We start from the raw sequence: 25,035 nt of genomic DNA on the forward strand, positions 1-25,035 counted from the left end.
TTGCTTTTGAAAGTACAACAGTGTATAGTTTGGTGTTTTGGTTTTTGTTTCTTGTGGGGGCTTTTCTTACTTTAAGCACTTCTGGATTTTATGTATATGTGGTGAAGCTTTCAGCCTTTTCCCATTTTGTGAGGTGGGTAACAATTTTGTTCTTAGTTTTTTTCTTCTTAGTTTGCTTGAAATTCTCATTACTGTAATGATCTTCTCCCAACTTCATGCTCTACTTCTTTGCAGACCACCATCACGGAACTTAAACAGAACCCGATCCTTAGCCCCAGATATGATACAAAACTAGGAAATCCCTATAGTTTTTCTGTGATACTGTGCATACAGTAGTATGTTTACATGTATTAATACAGTCTCTGTAGTGATAGCACACAGAGTTATTGTTAATCCTAACAGCATGTGGAAATTGATACAGATATTCAAGAAGCAGAACATTTTGACTTTGTTTACTTCATGTGGGTCAGACTTCTGGGCATCTTTTTAAATAATAAATTTAATTTATGCTTTCTTGGGATGACTACACAGCTTTTCATTGAACCTGGCAAATGTAAAAGCCTTAATTAGTACTAAAAACATATAGCTGTTATTTTATTAAAGTACACCAAGAAATTATTGGGTTTATAGCTTGATTGTATAATGTGGGAAATTATGTAATGTGTTTATTTGAATAATGTTTCCCCCCTTCTCCATTTCTTTTAAGTCATTCCTTGGTAGCCTGAATTGGGCATTCATAGGAGTTGATGAAGCTCATCGTTTAAAAAATGATGACTCTCTTCTGTACAAAACTCTAATAGACTTCAAGTCTAACCATCGTCTTCTTATTACTGGAACCCCTCTGCAAAACTCCCTCAAAGAGCTTTGGTCTTTATTGCACTTCATCATGCCAGAAAAGTAAGAAAGAGTTTTTTGTCAAGTTTGTTATAGCAAAGTAGTGTAGTGATGTGAGAATCAGTAGAAGTAGGGAATTGTACTGAAAGATAGCTTAAATATCCTATATAAAGTAAATGCCTATATCTTTTCATGCTGCGTTAGGTAAGTAATGCTGGTAGAAGTTGTCACCTTTTCCCATTTTAGCAGTGCATAAAAATGATGGATTGATGTATAGGTCAGAACCTGGAAAAAAGGCTTCATCTTAGTTTAAGAGGAAAGCCATATAGATTTGCTCTGGGGGAAGAAGAATGGAATCTTTCTTGTGTTAGTACTACTAATAAAAACAAATTTGTGTCAAGATGCCAAATATCCTGTAATTCAATTAGATAGCCGGTTTTCCTGTATGTTTTGCATATGGTAAAATATGTGTTGACTTGATTTTGTACTGACTTGTTTAAACCTAAGGTAAACTAGAGCTCATGTGTGAAAGCATGTGTTCCTGTCATACATCTTGTAAGTGCTAAGCACCGTAGCTCTATTTAGTTTGAGCTATGGATTATACTGACTTCCTCAGAACATTACAAGCAAAGCCACTGAGGTTGGGCAGCCATTATTCTTTTGTTTGATCATAAAGTCTGTTCTCCAACTCTGTTAGTCCAGACGATTGCTACATGTCAACTAGACCATACAAGCTGCAGGACATATTTTAAATAGATTCTTGTTCTCTTGCACACCCTCTAGACCTGGAGCTGGCTTTTTATGCTGTCTTGACAGAATATAATAATGGAATTTTCTGCAACCATCTAGACAAGTGTCCTTGCAGAAAAAGAAATCATTGCATTTCCATGGTGGAATTGAAAGTTTTCATTCTGTAGACATTTTTGGAAAATTCCATTCTTTTGTTTACAGGCACAATATCTGGGATTTCTTGGGGGATGAAAGTTCAGAAATTGGATTAAACAGAAGGCAGTGGGGAAGAAATCTGAATGTTTATGTGGTTTTGTGGTATATTTATACATGTTCTGTGTCTGTGTTACCTTTCTTCCTGAATTTTGCTTCGTCAGGTCACTCACAGTATGTCACTATTTTGCGCTCATATTTTATTATGTTGAAGGTTTTCCTCATGGGAAGATTTTGAGGAGGAGCATGGCAAAGGGAGAGAGTATGGTTATGCAAGTCTTCACAAAGAACTTGAACCATTTCTGCTGAGAAGAGTTAAAAAAGATGTAGAAAAGTCTTTACCTGCTAAAGTGGAGCAAATTCTGAGGATGGAAATGAGCGCATTGCAGAAGCAATACTACAAGTATGTACCAACTCTTTGTGTATTCTGCTGTTTTAGTGATATGTCTACATACAATTTACTGAATTACAGTGGTTTCTGTACTGTATAGAAGTTGAGGCTTCTATAGGGTTTCTCAGCAATAAAATTCTATGAAGTAAGGGCTCAGGAATTACAGTGGTCTAATGTCTGTTCATGTAGTTTCTTTTGTTTGGTGTATTTATATATACTTTTGGGAGATACGTTTACTTTTTAGCTTGTTCATTTTGGGAGCTTGCATCTGTCTTGCTTCCACATATGGTTAGAAGTTACTAATATTGTACATTTTATTTCATAGGTGGATTTTAACCAGGAATTATAAAGCCCTTAGCAAAGGTTCAAAAGGCAGTACTTCAGGCTTTTTGAATATCATGATGGAACTCAAGAAGTGTTGCAACCATTGCTACCTCATTAAACCACCAGATGATAATGAATTCTATAATAAACAGGAGGCCTTACAGGTAATGTCACTTTTTATTAAAAAAAAAAAGAGAAGTTAAACATCTGTAGTTTTCACGGAATTTTATAGTGCTTTGGCAGTTCATTAGTTCTTATTGAAGTGTATTAAGGAAAATGAGGTTTTCCACAAAATGTGCATCGTGGGTTTTTACAGTCAAGTATTTTTTGATTCTTAATTGGAACTGAGTAATTGACAGAGAATTGACTAAATAAATATGCCCAGTTTTAATTACATATTATTGTATGGATGTTTTAAACTGTAAGATTCTTCAGAAATGTCAGAATTCGGCTTTTATTTTTCTGCCCACAGTAACAGAAAGAAAAACAAACTTCAGATGAATGTCCAACATACCCCAGTGTGTATTGGTGTTGAGATTAATTTACTTTGCAATATACATTTCTTGGTTTTTGCAGCATTTAATACGTAGCAGTGGGAAACTAATCCTTCTTGACAAGCTACTGATTCGTCTGCGAGAACGTGGCAACAGAGTCCTGATTTTCTCACAGATGGTAAGGATGCTGGACATCCTGGCAGAATATCTGAAATATCGTCAATTCCCATTTCAGGTAAGAAACTTGCTGGTAATAGCAGCTAAGAAGCTTTGATCTTGAATATTAAGAAAATCTTTTCTTTACTGTGAGGGTGTCAGAGCACTGGAACAGGTTGTCCAGAGGTTATGGAATTTTGTCTCTTGTGGAGGTCCAAAAGCTACCTTGGCATGACCTTGGGCAGCATGCTTTAGTTGTCCCTGTCTGAGTAGGGGATTTAGACAAGTTGACCCTCAGCAGTCCCTTTCAGCTTTGTTCGTGATTATGTGACCGTTACCCCTTCAATTAAAAAAAAGTGGAAGAAAATGCATTCTTTTTCTAGAAGGGGACTGGCTCTATGATGAGTGTTATTTGGAAGTAAAACAGATGAACTAAAAATTATGTGAGCTGTTTATTTACTTACTTTTTTTTCCCTTCACATAACAGTTTCAGCAGCTGACAATTGAAGTTGCTCTGATTTTGAATATAGTATAAAAATTATTTTTTAACTGTAGTTCTCAATCTCTTTAGAGACTTGATGGATCAATAAAAGGGGAATTGAGGAAACAAGCACTGGATCATTTTAATGCAGAAGGATCAGAGGTACAGTATTTTTTTCCTGAGGAGTCTGTTTTAATTTTTTCCCAAGAAGTACAAGACGACATTGCACAAAAAAGAAGGGCTGAAAAAAGTGAGGAATATATCAGTAAGGTTGGAAACTCATTGCTACTGCCTAGAGTATAAGGTTTATATAACCTTTTTTTTTTAGAAGAGGTTTAAGTAGAAAACATATAAGTTAGGAAAATGGTAGCTGATTGCTCTATAAATGCTGCAGAATTTTAACCCCAGCTTTCTTCCTCTGTAGAATTTAATAATGTTTACAGGAGTGCTGAATTTAAGCAGTTAGCATCCAAAAGTCCTTTGGCAATGGGCAGAACTAACTTCATCTATCCTTGCACAAATGATCATGTCTTACTTGTTTCAAATACAATTTCTGTTATCTTCATTTGTTGCCACCTGTTTACATGCCATGAAAGAAATAGTAAAGTACTGATTTATAGCAATTCTTTGTGAACAACCTGTAAGTATGTAGCCATCTGTTACAATTCTTCAGATTCTGAACTGGAATATTTGTACCTTATTTAGCACTCCTATTATGCAGGTCATTGCATACCTTTGATCACTTTAAATCCTTTGTCCTCCACTGGCAGATTTGGGGGAGGGGAGGTTGGTTGGTCATTGGTTTTGGGGTTTAGTTTGTTTGGTTTTTTAATTGGTATTTGAAGATAGCATTTATTAGTTGCTGCTGAGCTTGTTTCTGCTTTGTGGAGGGAGAAGGACTGAACTCCATGTTGAATACAAAAGCTAACTCTTTCAGATTTCTTTCATGGACATTGTTGACATTTTCTGAAATCTTAGCAGTTACACTGTACATTTTTTGAGATGAAGAGGAATTTAAACCGTGCATTTCTAAAATTGAGGCAAACTCTTCATTTGTGCTGCAAGAAAAATAATGCTCTCAGTTGTAGCTTTTATTTCCTAAAATTTCGTAACATTTTGGAGGGGATTTTGTAGAGTTTTGTATTACTGAGCTAAGGGCTACCTGGAAATCTTTCACACAATTCTCAGGACTCTTTCCATATTCTAATGTTTGCTGTTTCCTGTAACTACTGAAAATTTGGTTTGTTTGGGTTTTTTTAACCTGTTTTACTTTAGCTTAGATTTCATATGTTGTTTTTTTGCATGTCTCAGTTTCCTTCTACAGTATTTCATAGTTATCTCTGATTCAATAATTTTATATTGTCTACAGGTTTTTTTCACCATATAGGCTCAAGTACTTTCCCTGCTCTGACATGACTGTTTAGTCTTGCAGGGCTTGGGGCAGGGAGGGTGGAAGAGGGTTTTTGTAACATTGAAGGCCTTGACAGTAAGATTTTGGTACTTTTTTTTTGACCAATCTGGTTTTTTTTGGGATGTCTTGCTCAGTGATCCTCATCTAAGATACTGCGTCCTTTAAACTGTTGAGAAGTCAGCAACTTTATGAAAGAAATTGGTAGTCAGCATTTGCTTTATACTTAAAGAAGCTTTAAACATAGAGCAATTGTGGATTTGGTAGTAATATGATTTTGTAGTCTGTACTACATAATGCATAAAGTATATTGGTTCCTTTAGGAATATTACAAATACTGTATATAAAACTATTTCTTACTTTATGATTTCAGGACTTCTGCTTTTTACTGTCTACCAGAGCTGGAGGATTAGGTATCAACTTGGCATCTGCTGATACTGTGGTTATATTTGATTCTGACTGGAATCCACAGAACGATCTGCAAGCACAGGCTAGAGCACATAGAATTGGGCAGAAGAAGCAGGTAAACACACTCAGTTTAAGCTCCAGCCCTGAAGGACAGTTCTGTACATCAGCTGTCCACTCTCTGTCTGCACCATTCAGTTCTCATGTATTTTTGTGAATAACGAATACTTTCTGCATATGTCCAGAAATGTTACTAATGCTCATTTCTTTTTTCCTAAGTTTCCGTACAGGAAGAAATAATATGGCAGCTGTGGTATTTGGGTGGGAGAGGGAGAAGAGTTGTGGACTTGTCAGTCTCACATTCATTGGTCTGATGTCATTCTACAAAACAACTGCTACATCAGGCATATCCTCCATGCTTAAATATTCTAGGTCTCTACAGGATTGTTTCCTTCTTACAGAAGACATACAGTAACAATTAGAAATATGACATTATTTCCTGTGGCAATGCTTGTGCAATGTTACTGAAGTTTATAAAGAAAGGTCTAAGACTTTATTTGGGTTTTTAAAAACGTTTCTGTAAAGACTGTGGTAATATGATTAAACTAGTATTTCACATTTGAAACACATTAATAAGTCAGAAGTTATGTAATGAGGACTGAGATTTCTGCTTCTAAAATCTTTTATTTTTTAAATACACATAGGTTAATATTTATCGACTAGTCACAAAAGGATCAGTAGAAGAAGATATTCTTGAACGAGCCAAGAAAAAGATGGTGTTAGATCATTTAGTAATCCAGAGAATGGACACTACAGGGAAAACTGTGTTACATACAGGCTCTACTCCTTCAAGGTACATTTGTGTTTTTTTCTATACCAACTTACCGTTAAGAATATTTCACTTGTAAATAAAAGGCGAAAAATAAGATGCAAAGTCTTTGTAGATTTTTATTTTCATATTAAATATGTATGTCAAATATATGAAGAGTTTAACAGTAAAAAGATAGCTAAATTGACTATGATTATGAAGAACTTTTCCAAGTTAGTAAGTTAAAATGTTTTTCTGAAATATAATTTATTTCAGCTCAACACCTTTTAATAAGGAGGAGTTGTCAGCAATTTTAAAGTTTGGTGCTGAGGAACTTTTTAAAGAACCTGAAGGGGAAGAGCAGGAGCCTCAAGTAAGTAGCAATTAGTAGTAGTCCTTCTGGACTAGACAGATAAAACAGCCAAAAATATGTACGAATTATTTAATTGTAAAGAATTTTTACTTTTTTAAATCCTCAGGAAATGGATATAGATGAAATTTTGAAGAGGGCTGAAACGCGGGAAAATGAGCCAGGTCCATTAACTGTAGGAGATGAGTTACTTTCACAGTTCAAGGTATGGCTCTTTTCCCGCCTTCCTGCCATATTTATACTTTCCTTTGTAAACAGTACTATTTCTCTTCTATGTATTTATCTCTATCTCTTCATTCTTTGGAAATAGATGCCTCAGTAAGTCAACTCTGTACCACTTTCTAGTAAAATGTTCTTCACCTATACATGATACCCACCATCAGTATAAAAAATTAAAAATACTTTCTGTATTTTGATAATAAAATGAGATGTATTTATGAATGTGTTAATGATTAGAATTCTAATTTTGTGGTTTATGGACTGCCTTTGTATTAAGCAGCTGTAGTATCATTAAATACAGTACATTATATTCTTTGTGTTTCTTAGTTGATCATTTCTGCAAGTTGCTTTTAGCCCTAAAGTCAACTTGGAATGCCAGGTGTTTTAAAGTGTTGTCAGTTAAATATATATGTACAAAAACAAAAAAGGCAGAGCATGATATATTTGTTTAGTTAAGGAAATTATTACACAGCTCTCCTGCTAATCGCTTATTCACAACATATTTTGATATCTGCATGGTATTAATGTTTGGTTAGTTTTATATTATTATAGTTTCACATTAAATCAGGCATTCAAATGTTGTTAGCCCTATTTTGAAGGAAGTTAAATAACCATCATACATGTGTGAGGGACATGATTCTCCTTTTATTTCATCTTAACCCATGCTGAAGGAGTCTATCTTTCCTAAATGAGTAAAAATACTTTCTTTAGAGACTGTTTCATGAAACATTTTGTATTTATAAATTTTATATATAGCTTATAATACAATAGCATATATATAAAAATAGATAAATATGTAATTACATTATATGCATAAAATATGGCATCTGTAACTTCATTTTCCTAAAATAGTAGTTGATCCGTCTTTTTCAAATTGTGTCGTGTATTGATTTGATGAAAATATGTACATTTTGGTATACAAGGTGGCCAACTTCTCCAATATGGATGAAGATGTTATTGAGTTGGAACCAGAAAGAAATTCAAGAAATTGGGAAGAAATCATTCCGGAGGTCCAGAGGCGAAGAATAGAAGAGGAGGAAAGACAAAAAGAGCTTGAAGAAATATACATGCTTCCAAGGATGAGAAACTGTGCAAAACAGGTGTCTCTTGGTTCTGACTGAATTGTAGATCTGTGTTGCTTTTGTGTAGTTTGTTGCTTTTTGGGGTTTGGGGTTTTTTTACTTCCTTTTCTGAACACATTTTTTTGACAGGGCAGATAAAACTTGCTTGTATTTGTTACTGATACAGCTTGCTTACTCTGGAATTCCAGATCAGCTTCAATGGCAGCGAAGGGAGGCGCAGTAGAAGCAGAAGGTACTCTGGATCTGACAGTGACTCCATCTCAGAGAGAAAAAGGCCAAAAAAACGTGGAAGACCACGAACTATTCCTCGAGAAAATATTAAAGGATTTAGTGATGCAGAGATTAGGCGGTAAGATATGGGAGGACATGCATATTTAAAGGGCCAAGAAATTACCATTATTATTATTATTAATAATATTATTACTAGTCTTGAAAGTACAGCTGATAATCTGTTTTTACTGAAGTTCTTTGAAATCTTTTTACTCTAAGCATTTAATGTTTTTACCTTGTGGTGCTGACATAGTGAACTGCCATAGCAAGAATTTGAACCATTTTAATGAGGTATAAAATTAGGTTTGAAAAATACTCATGATTGATTTAAGTTTTTTAATTCCTGCAGCCTGTGAAGGCAGTATTTTCACTGGGTGGTCACTGACAGTGATTTTACAAGGGGTGAACTTTTCTTTAAAAAGAAATGAGCAAATAATCTGCTTTCTACCAATTTATCTTAAAACCTGTGGTGCTGGTGTTAATCTATTTGGTGACAAATGAAAACATTTGATTGGATTTTGTTTTCTTTTTACACTTCTTGGCACTGTAATTGAATTGTTATATCCTGCTTTTTTAAAACTAAGAAAATATAAAATCCTGTTTGAAACTTGTACTATTATTGGTCCCTTCTGTATATGCTAAATATTTGCTGAAATACTGTTTTGGTAGGAGGAGGAGGAATTCCTTTTGGTTAACATTTTTGGATTTGTGAAATGCTACTTGCTTCTGAAATTCAAGTATGCATGTTTCTCTAAAACGCTGTAAAGTTCTCAGAGTATTTTTTTAGAAGAAAAACTTCAAAGATCTTTTTTGGCTTTCTGTCTCATCTAACAGCGGGACAAATTGGTAATTTTTTCAGGGCTATTCTTGTGCTTGCACAAGTAACTTCGTTGTTAAAGAAGTCTTCTTTTATTTATTTATATTTAATTTATTTTTATTTAATGTCCTTTCTTTTCCAAGTATCTCCAGTTTCTTTCCATCACTTAGATATTTCAACAGAGAGTATCTTTCGTGTCATTTTCTGAAACCTTCCAACTATCTGTTGGAGATTGCTCTTTTTAATAACTGTGTAACTACACATAACATAATGTCTGAAATCTTGATTTACTGTAAATCCATATTCAGTTTTCATTATTAGATACATACAGCTGCTGAATCCTCAGTCTTGTGAAATTAATAAAGTAATTTCTGAAATCAATTGTATCTTCTATTGTTTTATTTATATCAGTTCTTAAACCCATAAAACTGATTTTGTTTATCTGAACATATGAAGCTGCTCTACTCTCTACGTTTTTTTTCACCCGTTGTCTATATAGCATTATACTAAGATTAACAATTGTATCAATACAAGTTTAAAACAAATGTTGTTTGTTAAGCATATATTTAAATAGCAAAATTATTTTCTGTTACTAGGTTTATCAAGAGTTACAAGAAATTTGGTGGCCCTCTTGAGAGGTAAAGTTGTTTGATTATTATTTGTGTGGCAACTTGGAATCTCTTTTTTATAAAAATTAGAATGTACCATGAAACTAGGCAGTCGGGGAAATACATCATCTTGAATATAGTGTGACTTCAGTGTAGTGTCTTCCATTTCTTTATGTATGGTGTGTGTGCAAACAGCCGCACAACAGACCTTGCCATTTGGAGGAATACTTCCTTTATATTTATCTGCTGACTTGTTTAATCTTCCTTGGTAATAATCATTCACTTGTCATGTTTGATAGGCCTGTTTCATGAAAGCCTATCAGTGTATCCACTCTGACTGTCAAAGTTACTTTTGCATTTTACATATTGTCAATTCTCATTTTTAAGCTTCTTTCATTATTCCTATTTAAGAGAAACTTCCCATCCTTAAAAATATTTATAGTGCATGTGATGATATGATACATATATATATGTATGATTTAATGATTCCTTTTCTTTTCTAAAGAAATATGTAATAACACTAGGGTTAGGCTTCTTTACAGTGCTTGTTGTATTGTCCTCATACCTAAATCATTTAGGGTTTTCTTTCTTGGATCACAATTGTACATCAAATAGAAAACACAGGTGACTGATAATTTATGTGATCATTTCTTTAGTTTTGAAGTCTGAAGGAATCATTCATAACCAACAAATAAAAATGAGTATTTTTTTTATTACAGGCTAGATGCTGTAGCTAGAGATGCTGAGCTAGTTGATAAATCAGAGACAGATCTCAGACGTTTGGGAGAGCTTGTACATAATGGATGCATTAAAGCCTTAAAGGACAATTCATCTGGACAAGAGAGAGCAGGTGCAGTATTCAGGGGGCTTGAGGGGACAGTGTCAAGAAGAATGAGGTACTCTTGCACTCTGATCATAACAGAAAACAGTTTTGTTGGGAAAATGTTGAGGTGTGTACTGGATGATTTAAAAACCCCAGGGTTATAATAAGGTGACTTTTCCCCCTTTCTGTGTGTGACTTACCACTGAAAAATGCAGTAGGTTTTTGATTTGCTATGAAATTTAGAAGTACTCCTGTTATGTAGCGGCTTTTTAATTCAAACATTTGGTTAAGAAAAGGTCATGTGGTATAATTGTTTCCTTTACATTTTTCTGATGCTATTGGTAAAGGTGAATATTTTAATAGCTTTTATCATTTATTTTAAGGAGGTAGACTTGGGAAGGTTAAAGGCCCAACATTCCGAATCTCAGGAGTGCAAGTAAATGCAAAGTTAGTCATCTCTCATGAGGAAGAGTTGGCACCACTGCACAAATCCATTCCTTCAGATCCAGAAGAAAGAAAAAGGTATTGATTTTTGCGTTTTTTTAAGGGAGTAGTAATGCAGAAAACTTCTCAAGTCTTACTAGCATTTGTTTTTGGCAACTTTGACTCAAACACTCTAAAAGCATTGTCTCTCTATTCGCTTTAAGAACTGGCGGCGGTAACCTGCTCCACAGCTGTACTTCCTTTTTTCTTCCTTTGCCATAGAAGCCAGTAACAGCTTTAACCTGTCAATTGTATTCACTGGGAACTGTGTTCAGTTGCTAGTAATAATTAGGACTAGTATTCAGGCTTGCTAAGGTGCTAAATGTGTCATCTCTGCTTGAGAGGAGTGTCAAAGTGCAGCAGTAGTTGTTCGAACCGCTAAACTTGCCGCCTTGTGTATTGCAATTCCTAAGCTATCCACTTAGAACACTTGGATGATGATTTTTGCTTTTATTCATGGCTGGCCGATTTTGTCACACAGCTCATGGCTACAGACAGATGTCTGTTCTTCATATTTTAGTCTTACTCAGCTTTAAAACACATTCCAGTGCTGATTTCAATAAATATTTTATAGAAATACTAAGAAAATATTATGATAAATATTTGGATTAATTTCTTAAATTTACCAGCATTTTAGCAGAAAAAATAAATCTAGTTACATTACTTTTAGTATGTTCCCTTCCCCCTCTCTTAAGTTTCAGATGTAAAAATCATTTTTTTGTCATTCTAATATATTTCTTCTAGATATGTCATCCCATGCCACACCAAGGCTGCTCATTTTGATATAGATTGGGGTAAGGAAGATGATTCCAATTTGTTAATAGGCATCTATGAATATGGTTATGGCAGCTGGGAAATGATAAAAATGGATCCTGATCTCAGTTTGACACATAAGGTATGTCATCTACAGTAGTTTATCAAGGACTATTTGCTTTGGTAATGATGCTGCTAAGTAGAGTTACTGAAAGAGCTTATTTTATGATAAATGAAATTGCAGAAACATTATATGTCAGTTGTACTTTATACTATCCTTCTTGTGGTATATTACTAGCTTTTAGGGTCTTGAGTATTTTGAAGTACACATTCTTGCAGTCAGTTGTGTCTCCATATTCCCATGTGGTTGGCCCTGTGTCATTTGATTTTTTTTTCAGTCTTCTCTATTTCAGATGTTCTGCTGTTGTTAATTCTGTGTTCTTGATCTTTTGAGAAGGGCGTTTATTCTAGAGATTTATTTTAGTTTCTCCATCCCTGCTTAATCCCCAGGTTCTTCAGCTGGAGCTATCTTCCACTCCCAACACTAAGAGTAGCTTTACTAGAATTAGTGCAATAGCTTCTTAGCAATAGTGAGCAGCAAATACTGAGGAAAAGCCTGTGGTGAAGTAAACTTTGTGACAGTGCCAACAAGCTATAGCTTTGGGATTTGAGGAGCCAGGTTTATGTCCAGATTTGTTTAATAATGATTCCTACTCCTGCTTTTCATTAATTTGTCTGACTTTTGGAATCACACATTTGTATTCTTGGCATCTGCACTGTAGTGTAGTTCTGCACTTAGAAGGTGAATTAGTCAGAGCCAGAGTTCTGTGACTGATTGGTACAGGTGCCCAGAATTTCTTAGATGAAATATCAGAGTGGAGACAGAAATCTGAGGCTGGTTTCTTGAGTTGGTTTTAAACTCCGAGGCAATTTCAAAGACTCTGCACTGGTTGCTTGCATTGGTTTCAGTGGAGAGAAATGAAAACTTTTTAAAAATTCTCCTTTGCTTTAAACATTCTGACATATTTGCTAGGTATAGTTGGAGTGGATTGTTTACTACCTCCTTTGGCACGGCTTTTGCTGTTCTGTGTGCTCCAGGCTAACATCTAAAGTTGATAACCTGTACTCACAGCTGTGATGCTGCCATTTTCTCCTCAGATTTTGCCTGACGATCCAGATAAGAAACCCCAGGCAAAGCAGTTACAGACCCGTGCAGACTACCTCATTAAACTACTGAATAAAGACCTTGCGAGGAAGGAAGCACAAAGGCTTGCTGGAGCAGTAAGTAAAATGTGGCATTCATTACTGAGGTAAAACATTATGCTTAGGGGCATGTCACCTGATGCTTTTCATTTTTTAGTTCTGCACTTTTTATTTGTGTAGTATTACTCTATTGCTAATCATAATACATAAGACAAACTCAGAATATTAATTGCAAGTTTAATGTTATATTACTCTCTTATTATTTGTGTGTATTCTCTGCTATTGCACTAAGCTCTGTCTCCAATCCTGAGTAAAGTGGTGGTCATTAGTGGCAATAAATAAAATAAAAGGAACCCTCTCTTTGATGTAAACCCAAACCTTTTATTTTGCAAAGATGCTTGTCAGTTTACATGATTAAAGAGATCAATTTGCATTCAGGGCAATTCAAAGAGAAGGAAAACAAGAACTAAGAAGAATAAGGTGCTAAAGGCTGCAAAATTAAAAGAGGAAATAAAAAGTGATTCTTCACCACAACCCTCAGAAAAATCTGATGAAGATGATGATGAGAATAACAAGGTATCTTCCACGCAATAAAAATGTCTATTCAGTTCTTCCTGTTAGTATCAATTTGTATTTTATCTTCTGCTTGGCTTAATAAAATTAAAACACCTGAATGTCATCCTGTTCCTGTGGCCACTACAATTGATGTTGCATCATGGCACATGGAAGACTGTATCTATTTCAATTTCATGATGAACTAATAACTGAGGAATTACGAATTTTCCAAATTGTTATAAAAAACATTATGGTCTAACTACTAGTGATACTGCTCAGTTTCAGCATTCTTTAAAGACATTAGCACTGTATTTGCTAGATATGCAAATCACACTTGTAAAAATACTAGGGTTTGCTCATGTGTTACAGCTACTGATAATGATTCTTAAGGTAAAGGGTTTTTTATTGAGGCTGAGAAAAATATCATCAAGCTCAATTAGAATGAGCAGCATAAGAAAATATTTCAAAGTTTTCATACAACAGCTTGTATATACATTATGCATCCCATTTTTCAGAAAGACTATTTAACCAACTATTTAACCTTATTAGGTTTTGTTACTTCTGATTATTAATCTTAGTATTATGCTTTTGTTGTGTCTTGTTATTTTTTTTATTTATCATATAGCAAAATCACTAGACATTAATATTTGGGTAAAATTTAGGGTCATGACACAGCTAATTTGAAAGCAGTTGAAATAAGTCACTGCAATTGTATGCATATCAATAAAATAACTCTCTACTTGGTTTGAAGCAAACTGTTACAAACCATTGTAATTGTCAACTTGTTCTAAAAGAAAAAATACTTACGGAAATACATAGTTAAAATTAGCATTAGAAAAACTATGATAAATCTATTAAAAATAGTAATTTTTAACCACTCTTTAGGTGTATGTATTTAAATTGTACTATGAAGAATAAAACGTAAAGCCAGCAACAAAAAAAAGTTCAGTGTAGATTGCCTTGTGTTTATAGCTACAGTCATTTGCCTGGAATGTAAGACTAAGACCTGTAAATGTTGCCACAGTTCCCAGTAAATTAACACGGACAACTGAACCCTAAAACTAAGCAAATTAATTGTTCAGACTACTTCAAAAATGAGTGTCTTCATCTCCATTTAAATGAGAATACACTGCCAGTCAGTTGATTGACTTAACTATGTTTTGGGAAACTGCGTAGAATGTTGTCCTCTCTTTAACAGCAGGTACTCATCACTTCAGTCCTTTTGGACATGATTAACAATTGCATTTCGGAAAACTGGACTGTATGTTACAACCTTCCTAAACAACTGGCTTTAGCTACTTAGATGCCACACAGTGTGCAGTATTTAAAATTTACCTATTTTACTCCTAGAATTATCAGGAAAGTTTTTATGTCATTGGATTTTTGTTAGAAAGCTTCCATGATACCTAAACACCAAAACACAGCCTTGGGTTGGGCCGATGACTTCATACCTCTTCTAAATAACTTGTTCAGTTCGAGACAGTCTTTCATTTGTTTTTTTGCAACAGATAAACAGTTTCTGTATGTGCCTTTTTGGTATATTCAAATAAATTCAAACATGATAATGATTCTTCCACCTGTATTATAATAATACTTTAGTTACAGTATTTTTGTATGTCTGAAAGGATATTAGTTTCCATCACAGATCTTCTCAGTGAATATTATAAAGAGCAGTGAAGTGATACTTTGTTCACCTTCAAACAGTTAAATGGGCACCTAACAGAGAGTCTGTAACTAAAGATTTTTTTAAAGCCTGGTAAAACTAACAGTTCTGGAAAAGAGAAAGTTGGGATTCTGTTACCTTCTCCTGTGAGTGTTTAATATGGTATTGGGACAAAGCAAATTAGATCAGAGGTCTTCTAATATCCCCCATGACTTGACTGTCCTGACAGATCAGGTCAGTTTTGCAAGACTTACTTCCTTTTAGATTTCAGTTCTTCAGTCTAATAACCTTTAAAGGGACCAAATTCAAATTTAATTCTAAGTTAAATGAACACAATTTCTCACACCCACTGACTCTGCCAAATCAGTAGTTGCTTTGTCACATCAAGGAAGTAAGTGCATAGTTCTCGTATTTCTTAACCCTCTGCATTCAGTTCTATTTCATGGGTGATTTGATAAATCTATGTCCAGAAATAAAAAATGTACAGATAAAAAGTGTTTCAATCTGATAGTTGCGAAACTTGTATAGATAGGAACCCCATTTGATGTGACATATATGCTTGCATATTGCAGGATGAGATTGTTTCAGTGAAACATCCACATAAAAAATTTAAAGCAGAAAAAGAAAATGAAGAAAAGCCTGAGCCAGATTCTGGTATTAAGAAGGAAGCTGAAGAAAAAAGAGAGACAAAAGAAAAGGAAAATAAGAGGGATTTGAAAAGGGAGAAAAAAGAAAAAGAGGATAAGAAAGAATTAAAAGAAAAGGATATTAAAGAAAAGAGAGAAAACAAAGTAAAAGAATCCACACAGAAAGAAAAAGAAGTAAAGGAAGAGAAGGTAACTAGGTTTACTTATCTTACATAGCGCTAGAGAAGGCCACCAGGTTTATGTGAATGATTTTGAGATGAAAAAGTGTTTGGATCTTATCAGTTGTCATTTCATTAAAGTCTTTTATGTCACTTGAAGCTTTATTTTTACCTGAAACCACAAGGACAGGCATTTGGAATGGGGAAGTACATCTTCAATGATGTATCTCTTAATTGGACTGAACGTGTGCAAAAAATTCTTTTTTTCCTTTTCCATTTTCCTTTTCCATTCCACAGAGAAAATAAAATGTACTGTCATTGAATGTCAGCATAGATTTTATTCTTATGTATTGAAGAGAATGCAGTAGTTAGGGGGATTGTCATATGTTATAATTGCAGAACCAAAATAAAATGTATTAAGTATTTTTGTATCTTGTTCTTAGGTAAATGAAATCAAATCTGAAAATAAAGAGAAAGCTAAAAAAATTCCATTGCTGGATACTCCAGTTCATATTACTGCATCTAGTGAACCAGTTCCTATATCAGAAGAATCTGAAGAGCTAGATCAGAAAACTTTTAGTGTGGTAAGTCCCCTTTTGAAATCGGTGTTTCTACTTAATAGTCTAAATTAGGACAATTGCTGATACTCTTGATATTGTTACTTGGCACAGTAACACAGGTGATCTTTTGCTAAGTCTCAGATCAATGAATCTTACTGACAGTGTACTAAAGTAATTTTTTACTGTGTTCTAGCAGTTTTATTTTGCCTTTTTTCTGTATTTATTCAGGATAATAGAAAAACTTATCCAGTAGTTTGTAGGATTTATAGGTTGAGAATATACACTAAAGATTTATCCTCAAGAATCACTTGTATATCGTGCTTCTTAAAGAGCAGATGTGAATGAACTTAATTGGATGATGGAGTCTTCAGCTTCGCCGTATCATTTATGCTTTTCTTCTTTGCAAGATAGCAAGAAAAACTAGGTTTCAGGACTTCCTTCTGAAGTATTGTATAACTAAAGTACTGCAGACTTTAGTTAGTAAACACAAGAAGGAACAATACTAAAGCACTTAGAAATACCTTGCTGAGGCAATGTCTCTGACACCAAAAGAATTCTGTTTAATCACTACTTCTTACTAAGAATAGAATTAACATTTGAGAAAAATGCATATGCACAATTTATATGAAGTTTTATAAGTTGGCTGAGGCCCCTGGAAAAGTATCAATGAGTTACTTTGAACAGCTGTGCTTGTTGTCATTCAGATTTCAACAGTTGTGTTTTTGCCAGCCAGGTCTGTTGGGTCTGTTGTGGATGCTGGCTGTGACATGCCAGTAGGATTCCCATGAGTATGGCAGTTACTGGTCCATGAGTTTATTCTAAACAATCTAAGTAAATCACGTGTGATTTTCAGCATGGGCCTTGAGTGATTCAGGTGGATTTGTCTGTGTCTCATGACAGAAAATCACTTGATTTCCATGTACAGTTATATTTTTCTGATCACTTCTATATTTAAGAATTGCACTCTATAAGCTGTCTTTTTAAAAGCTACTTTAATCTGTGGCAGTGCAAAATGTAAACCAGATGCTTAATTACTTAGTGGAATGAGATGGCAGTGGAGCAGCTTCCCCAGTTTTTCTGAGTTGTCCCTAGATGCTTAGCTGGTAATGGTGATACTCTGTTTCATTCCATTCCAGGTATTTGTTTGGTTTTTCTAGGTTTGGTACTGTATAGAGGGGAAGAATGGGGGAAGGAGGTGATTGTTGTTTTTCATTATGCCATGGTCAGGTGCAGTCTAATTATAGTTGCACTTTCAAATGGAAATGTTGTTCAGGCTTAACTGATTGTGCTCTTGGTGACAAGGAGGATATGCATGTCATGTTTACCATGCCATTGGAGTTCAATGGTATTACCAAGCAAGTGTCTGCAGTTTAAACCATGCCAACTGGGTTCATCTGGATTTATCATTAAAACATTGGATTCAAAGTGGGAAAATTCAAGAATGCACGACCTTTATCTGTGGCTAGTCTAGACATTCTCTGTGGCCGTATCTCGAGTGCTGTGTTCAGTTCTGGGCCCCTCAATTGAAAAAGGGCATTTTGCTGCTGGAGCAAGTCCAGAGAAGGGAACGGAGCTGGGGAAGGGTCTGGAGCACAAGTCTTATGAGGAGTGGCTGAGGGAGCTGGGGTTGTTGAGCCTGGAGAAAAGGAGCATCAGGGGAAACTATCACTCTCTACAGCTTCCTGAAAGAAGGTTGTAGCCAGGTGGGGGTCAGGTCTTTTCCCAGGGAACCAGTGACAGGACAAGGAAAAATAGCCCCAAGTTGTGCCAGGGGAGGTTTATGTTGGATGTAAGAAAAGATTTCTTCAATGAAAGAGTGGTTAAGCAGTGAACAGCCTGCCTGGGGAGGTAGTGGAGTCACTATGCATGGAAGTGTTCAAAAGAACAACTGGATGTGGGACTTGGTGATACATTTTAATGGAGATGGTGGTGTTCAGTGAAAGGCTGGGTTTAATGATCTCGGAGGTGGTTTCCAACCTTTATGGTGCTATACCCAAGCTAGCTTTATTCTTGGTAGCATAACTTCTGCTAGTATCTGCATAGGAGTGAGGTTTAAAACATGCTCAGAGAAGCAATTTTGATCCTTTGTTGAATGCCAAGTGTAATGGTTGCAGAAAGTATTTGTTTGAAATGTCCTGAACACTCTCATATTTAATTTTGACATTGAGTTTGTATAGCTTTGTAGGTGCTAAAAGGGGTAAGACTTGTCCTACATGATTGTGCTCAAAGTTTTAATACTAAAATACAGTTGTAGTAAGTCTTTTTCCTCAGAAATCCTATATATTAAATTAGTGCTTTCTCGAATCCTAGTGTGGAGTCCCACCCTTAAGGGGAAGGGATCACCCAAGATTCTTGGATGTTTGTGATGGAAAGGAACAATAAAAATGAGAGGGTCTGCAAAAGCTTACAAAGTTTTATTAGTAAATGACACACCTGGAAAGAAAATCAGTATGTTAGTCCCTGACCTGCCATATAAGCCGACACCAGTGGATTTTGAACAGAAAATAAGATAGCCTCACAGCCATCCAGCTGCTGGTGTTTGAGATATACACATTAGCACCTGTATCTTCTGTGCTGCTACACCTTGATATGTGTATTTTATAGAATCTAACGCTTTCATAGGGAAGTGAATTTCCAACTGGATTGATAATCTTCCAAAGGAAACATGTAAAACATTTTTAAGACCTGTGAGGAAGTCTGTGTTTCATTTGACTTCTAACAATATTGTCTTCACCTGTGGGTATATATCACAGTAAAAGGTGGGTCATGCTTTAGAAGAAATTTTTTTGTTTTGAATTGATGCATTCATTTTTTTCTATTTCACAGTGCAAAGAAAGAATGAGACCTGTCAAGGCAGCATTGAAACAGCTGGATCGACCAGAGAAGGGCCTTTCTGAAAGAGAGCAGCTGGAACATACTAGACAGTGTCTTATCAAAATTGGGGATCATATTACTGAATGTCTAAAGGAGTATACAAATCCTGAACAAATTAAACAGTGGAGAAAGTAAGTTATTTTCTTGGGTTTTACTTGGAAAAGGGAAATCTACAATTGGTTCCATTGAGAAGAATAGGTTTTAGTCTCCTATTTATTGTTTGCTCTTGTATCTTTCTGCTGTTTTAAATAGAAGTCTATTAAAAGGTGATTATGTATTGTTCTGACTTGTAATGGATTGACTTTAAGCATTGATGCAGAGTCCTGTATTTTGTCCAGAGGGTGGAGACATCTCTCTGCTTAACGCTGACAGCAAACGCTGGGGACTTGTCACTGCCACTCTGTTTAGTTAAAACCATTCTTACCTTTAAAGATCTGGTTTTCTCAACTTCAGGTCATTTTGGTTTTTTAATAATTCCTGCTGAAAATACGCAGTTCTAAAAATGTGTTGAATGTATGATTCCAAGTTGTAGAATTCCTTTTTTTTTTTTAAATGCGCTCTAAAATTGAATTAACTATTATGTATTAACTACGACTTGATAATTATTTATCATAACATACTCTAATGCAATTCAAAAGCGAGGGAAGAGTTTGCATCTATATCAGGTGACAATATAAAAAGAACTAAGAAAAAAAATACTGGTCTTGTATTTCATTGATAAGTTCTTAATGCAATTTGACTTCCTTTTGTTGGAATGTTCACTTAATGTTTTTATGCTTGAAGATACAGCCTATGATTATATATATCAAAGTCTTAAGTGTTGCATTTTCCTGAAGACTTCTGTTAGCGTAAAATGCTTCTGCTGATTTTACTTCCTTTACTTGAAATTAGTAAGGTGATCTGAGATACAAAAACAAAATCCACATCTTACATTTTGGTAAATTTTATATTATTTTAAGTGGAAACTTGTAGTAGAGCTGTTATTCATAATAATGGTATGATATTATGTGTAGATAAAATACATATTTCAGCTGTATTTGATAAGAAGTAGTATAGTTTATATAAAGTTAGAATGGTCTCATTAGACACACCATTGACTGGTTGCCTACTTACGAAAACTTCTAGACAGAAATTATCATGTTTAAATTATCATGTTTGAATAATGAGCATACTGTTGCTTCCTGAAGTGCCACACTCAGAATATTTTTGAACACTGTTATTCTGTAGACTCTCCTAACCATTCCACCTGCAAATTTCACTAAAAAAAATCCGTATCTCTTAAAAAAACTTCACCTGTGATCATGGAAGGAAAAGTTTTCTTCAGAATTTTGGCATCTTGACAGCAAAAGACTTGATTTGTTCTACTTTGGTTCCTTCAAGCACAGATTAGGCACAGATTTATTACTGTACGACTTTCATCCTCTTTCACATTCTTACTTGGTTTCAAAAACCTTGGCCAGACTCTCAAATTCTGTGGAAAATTTCCTTTGTTGATGGTTTCATTTAATAAGATTTGTTCATCAAGTGTCTTATGCTGTAAGAGATTTCAAATTTGAAAGAATTTTTACTCCTTTACTTACTTAAATTTTTTATTTATAGACTGGTAAATACTCAAAATTCAAACAAACTTTTAGAAGACATATATAAACTGATAGCTATATTTTTAATGAGCATTTCACCAAAAATTGACAGAATTCTTATCAGTACTACTGTCCATGCACTTCACACTGAAGTACTTACGATAAATATTAAAAAGTGAAAAATTGTTAAAGGAATCAATCTTTCAAATGTTTTATTTACAACTACATAACATTTGTTGTGCAATTAGACAATACTGTGTAGATTATATAGCATTTCAGGATTACTGAAGTAGCATTCAGATAATTGCAGTTAAATCCATGTTCTGCTATGTAATACAGGGAGAAATTTAAATAATTATAACTTCTCTTTTCTTCTTCCTCAGAAATTTGTGGATTTTTGTCTCTAAGTTTACAGAATTTGATGCAAGAAAGCTGCACAAACTGTATAAACATGCAATCAAAAAACGTCAAGAGTCTCAGGTAATATTTTCAGACCATTTCAAAAGACACAAATACATTTTTTAATTATTGTAATGTTTATTAGATACAGAGGATTATAAAGAATACGGAAATACACTTCAAGTAGTCTTTGTGTTTGCAGTGTAGTAGTCTCTTTTGTTAGGGTATATTTCAGTGTATTCGGATGAACTCTGGGATTTACCAATAAGTACATTTACCAATGTACTTGTCTTTTTTAGCAACACAACGACCAGAATATTAGCAGCAATGTGAATACACATGTAATTAGAAATCCAGGTAAGAAACTTTTAAATATATTCTTGTGTTAAATACTTTTAAGTATTCATGTTTATTTCATTTCACACGTCTCCTGGGTCTGTTTTCCACACTGCTAAGTCCCATAGAGATAGCCTAATTCGAAAAGCTTCACTGATTTGCTGGTGAAATCCAGCAGAGTGCAGAGTGAAGCTGGTACTACCAGGTTATTTGAGTGTCCTTTAAAATAATAAAGAAACATTTTTTGTGTTAAATTTTGGGGAGGGCAAGAGGTAATTTTCTGTAATTTTCTTGGAAATTCTGTGACTGTAGCTGTTGTGGTATCACTGTGGTGTAAGTTTATTAGTCAGTCACAGTCTGTCATTAGTTACAGGGGCTGTTTTTTATTGTTGACAATAACACTGATTTTTTTTTTCCCCCATATGTTCCCACACCTGCCTTCTTGTATGTAGTGCTTTTTTAAATCTTGTGTTACTGAACTCCTCAAGTATATTGTCATGGATTTAAAATCAAGAGTCACGTGTTTTAGGAATACTGTTGAAATTCTTTTGCTAACAAGGTGCACCTTTAAAACTGTTACTCATGCTAAGAGCATCCTTTCTTAGAGAGGAGGTTGCTGCAATTCTATCTAAAATTGCTCTGCTGAAGGCACCTCTACTCACTGCTTGTTTGGACACTTAGCTTCGTAGACTGAATGGAGGGGCTGAGAAGTTCTATTTCCAAGTCCTACACATCTACATCTTAGCTTGGTTCCCTCTTAATTCTGAAGTTTTCTTCTGTTCACTGGCATTAGTGCATTTGATTTTCAGCTATTTAGATCTTGTTTTTTAAATTATGTCCTTTTCATACAGCTGACAGGTAGAAGTGCTGTTTGAATTAGGTGAAGTAAAGATGTTATGATACTTCCTTTTAACCTCTGCTTTACTAAACAGATGTGGAAAGACTGAAGGAGAATACAAACCATGATGACAGTAGCAGGGACAGCTACTCCTCTGATAGGTATCTGTCACAATTCCACGATCATCATAAAGACAGGCATCAGGGAGATGCTTACAAGAAAAGTGACTCCAGGAAAAGGCCCTATTCAGCCTTCAGCAATGGAAAAGATCACAGAGACTGGGATCACTACAAACAAGACAGCAGGTGAGTTTCTTGAGTAATATTGAAATCTGGTCAGAATTCTCTTTGTGTTTCTGTAGCTATGCTTGTAGGAAGCACCAAACCATCTTTTCTGAGTAACATAAAATTGCAACAGTGATCTTTCTCTAATGCAGTTCTGTCAATTTTACATAATTGTGGCTCTTAATATGTTACCAGTAACTCTATTACAAATAATTTCTTATTTTTTAGATACTACAGTGATAGTAAACATAGGAAGTTTGACGAGTACAGGAGCAGAGACCACAGGTCAAGCCTGGAAGGGAGTTTAAAAGACAGCCGGGTTCATTCAGATCACCGTTCCCATTCAGACCACAGGATACATGCAGATCACCGTCCCTCTTCTGAATACAGCCATCATAAATCTCCCAGAGATTATAGGTACCACTCAGACTGGCAAATGGACCACAGAGCTTCAGGTAGTGGCCCAAGGTCACCATTGGATCAGAGGTCTCCTTATGGTTCAAGATCTCCCCTAGGTCACAGATCTCCATTTGAACATTCATCAGATCACAAAAGTACACCTGAACATACATGGAGTAGCCGGAAAACATAACAAAGACTGACATTTTCTGGACCTTCTTTTAGCCATATACAGTAAATTAACACAGTAATTGCCTTACATGACTTGAAAGATACAGACGGGATATTCTATCAGTAGCAGTATTGTTACTTCTTTCCAGGATGCAAGGTCTAGTATCCCAACAGAAGAAAAATATTTTTGTATTTAAAGTTTATGCTGCACTGTGCTGCAAATGCTGTGGCACTTTTTTTTAAGAGATGGAAGATGTTTACTTTTACAGGGACCTCAACACTGCCCATTTCAGACTGGATCTTACTATAGAACACTTCATGTCAAAGTGGTTTGAGGCTGATAATGTTTTAAGTTATGTTTGTAAACGAACTTTTAAACACTGACCTGTGCTCATATTTCAGGAGGGAATGGGGAAAATATTTTTTTTCTTAGTAAAGAACTCTCAAGGACTTTGTTCACTTTCCAAAGCTACTTGTTTACATTGTACACTGCGACCACCTTGCCGCTTTCCATCACAAGCTTGAATATTTAAATTCTGTACCTATAACTGTAAAATAGCCAGGATTTCTCCTGTTTGTGATCAGTTACAACACGTTTTTACAAAACAAACAAATAATAAAAAAAAAGCGAAACACAAACAAATGGCTGTAAATTGTTGTAAATTTATTAAATGAGCTTTTTCCCCCTCAGGCTTTTTTTGACTGTTCCTTTCCCCACCAACTCAGGCCTTCTTGTCACAATTATGAAACTAAATCAGTCTACTTGTATGTTTCAATAAAAGATTTTGATGGAGTCACTGCTCAGAATGTAAAAATGGGGAAAGGGAACATTTTATTCCATTTAGTGCTCCCTTTTTTGGATACTTTAGATACATGTTTTGGTTTGTGGGTTTTGGTTTTTTTGGGGTTTTTTTTGGTTTGGATCTTTTTTCTCTATTAAACTGTCAGTGTTGTGATTGTTTGTAGTGAAATCTTAAGAAATATCCAGCTAAACTGTGCTCTGGAAAGCTTTTCAGGTGCATTGGTTTTAAAGGAGGAGTGTCAAATACCTGAACACTTCAGTATCAAAATCAATCAAAATTAATTGTAAATTCATATGTTCCCTCTTCAACATGGGCAATAATGTCAAATGTGCTATGCAGGTAGTTAATATTTTAGAAGATTTGACTTACGAATTTATTGACAGAATTGTTACAATGCACACTGATTGTACATAGATAACTTCTATCTGACAAATTAAATTTAAACTAAAAGGACATGTGGGTCTTGTAGTTTTCTGCTGTGTTTGTCTATACAGTGTTACTTTTCCCCAGGTTTACCCATGAAGACATTAAAAGTACTGAATTTTAATCCTGGTGATAACTAGAGAAGTTACCTAGCCTGGCATCGTGTGGCAGGAGCTCTCTCTACTGCTCCAGTTTTTCTCTGCTCTTGAAATGCTGAGTATTTTTTCCAATTAAGCAGGTTTATATGAAAGCATTACCATAGAAGCACGATCTGTCCACAGAGTATCTCTAAGGATCTTGCTATAGGCACAGTTGCTGCACATTAAGCATTAAGCTCATTTAGTGTAGGCTTGGACTTGGTTAGTTAATGCTGTTTCATTTCTTAACTTTTTATCTTGACAGGATCTGAGGGGCTTGAGTGGTTCTGCTTTCAAGCTTGATTGTTGAACAGTGTTCAGGCAGCAGAGTCTGATA

The 25,035-nt window shown here is 35.0% G+C and overlaps 1 protein-coding gene across 2 annotated transcripts in view; it reads left to right on the top strand.

Moving 5' to 3' along the window:
- The window catches only part of CHD1 (chromodomain helicase DNA binding protein 1), a 55,661-nt gene extending 31,070 nt beyond the window's left edge, over positions 1-24,591 (top strand). The window contains exons 14-37 of one of the 2 annotated variants that reach the window (XM_039566510.1): positions 707-897; positions 1,991-2,179; positions 2,493-2,655; positions 3,068-3,220; positions 3,713-3,784; positions 5,404-5,553; positions 6,140-6,288; positions 6,520-6,616; positions 6,723-6,818; positions 7,756-7,932; positions 8,103-8,263; positions 9,598-9,639; positions 10,329-10,459; positions 10,816-10,954; positions 11,660-11,810; positions 12,827-12,949; positions 13,310-13,447; positions 15,662-15,925; positions 16,338-16,478; positions 19,281-19,459; positions 21,292-21,388; positions 21,607-21,664; positions 22,576-22,786; positions 22,994-24,591. In XM_039566510.1, the coding sequence (XP_039422444.1) occupies positions 707-897; positions 1,991-2,179; positions 2,493-2,655; positions 3,068-3,220; positions 3,713-3,784; positions 5,404-5,553; positions 6,140-6,288; positions 6,520-6,616; positions 6,723-6,818; positions 7,756-7,932; positions 8,103-8,263; positions 9,598-9,639; positions 10,329-10,459; positions 10,816-10,954; positions 11,660-11,810; positions 12,827-12,949; positions 13,310-13,447; positions 15,662-15,925; positions 16,338-16,478; positions 19,281-19,459; positions 21,292-21,388; positions 21,607-21,664; positions 22,576-22,786; positions 22,994-23,357 (3,636 nt within the window). In that variant the 3' untranslated portion in view covers positions 23,358-24,591. The remainder of the gene's footprint in view (positions 1-706; positions 898-1,990; positions 2,180-2,492; positions 2,656-3,067; positions 3,221-3,712; positions 3,785-5,403; positions 5,554-6,139; positions 6,289-6,519; positions 6,617-6,722; positions 6,819-7,755; positions 7,933-8,102; positions 8,264-9,597; positions 9,640-10,328; positions 10,460-10,815; positions 10,955-11,659; positions 11,811-12,826; positions 12,950-13,309; positions 13,448-15,661; positions 15,926-16,337; positions 16,479-19,280; positions 19,460-21,291; positions 21,389-21,606; positions 21,665-22,575; positions 22,787-22,993) is intronic. The other variant, XM_039566511.1, reaches the window with a different exon arrangement.
- The last annotated feature ends 444 nt before the right edge of the window (positions 24,592-25,035 follow it).

Source organism: Corvus cornix, chromosome Z, assembly GCF_000738735.6.
Source record: "Corvus cornix cornix isolate S_Up_H32 chromosome Z, ASM73873v5, whole genome shotgun sequence".
In the NCBI taxonomy this organism is placed as follows: Eukaryota; Metazoa; Chordata; class Aves; order Passeriformes; family Corvidae; genus Corvus; species Corvus cornix.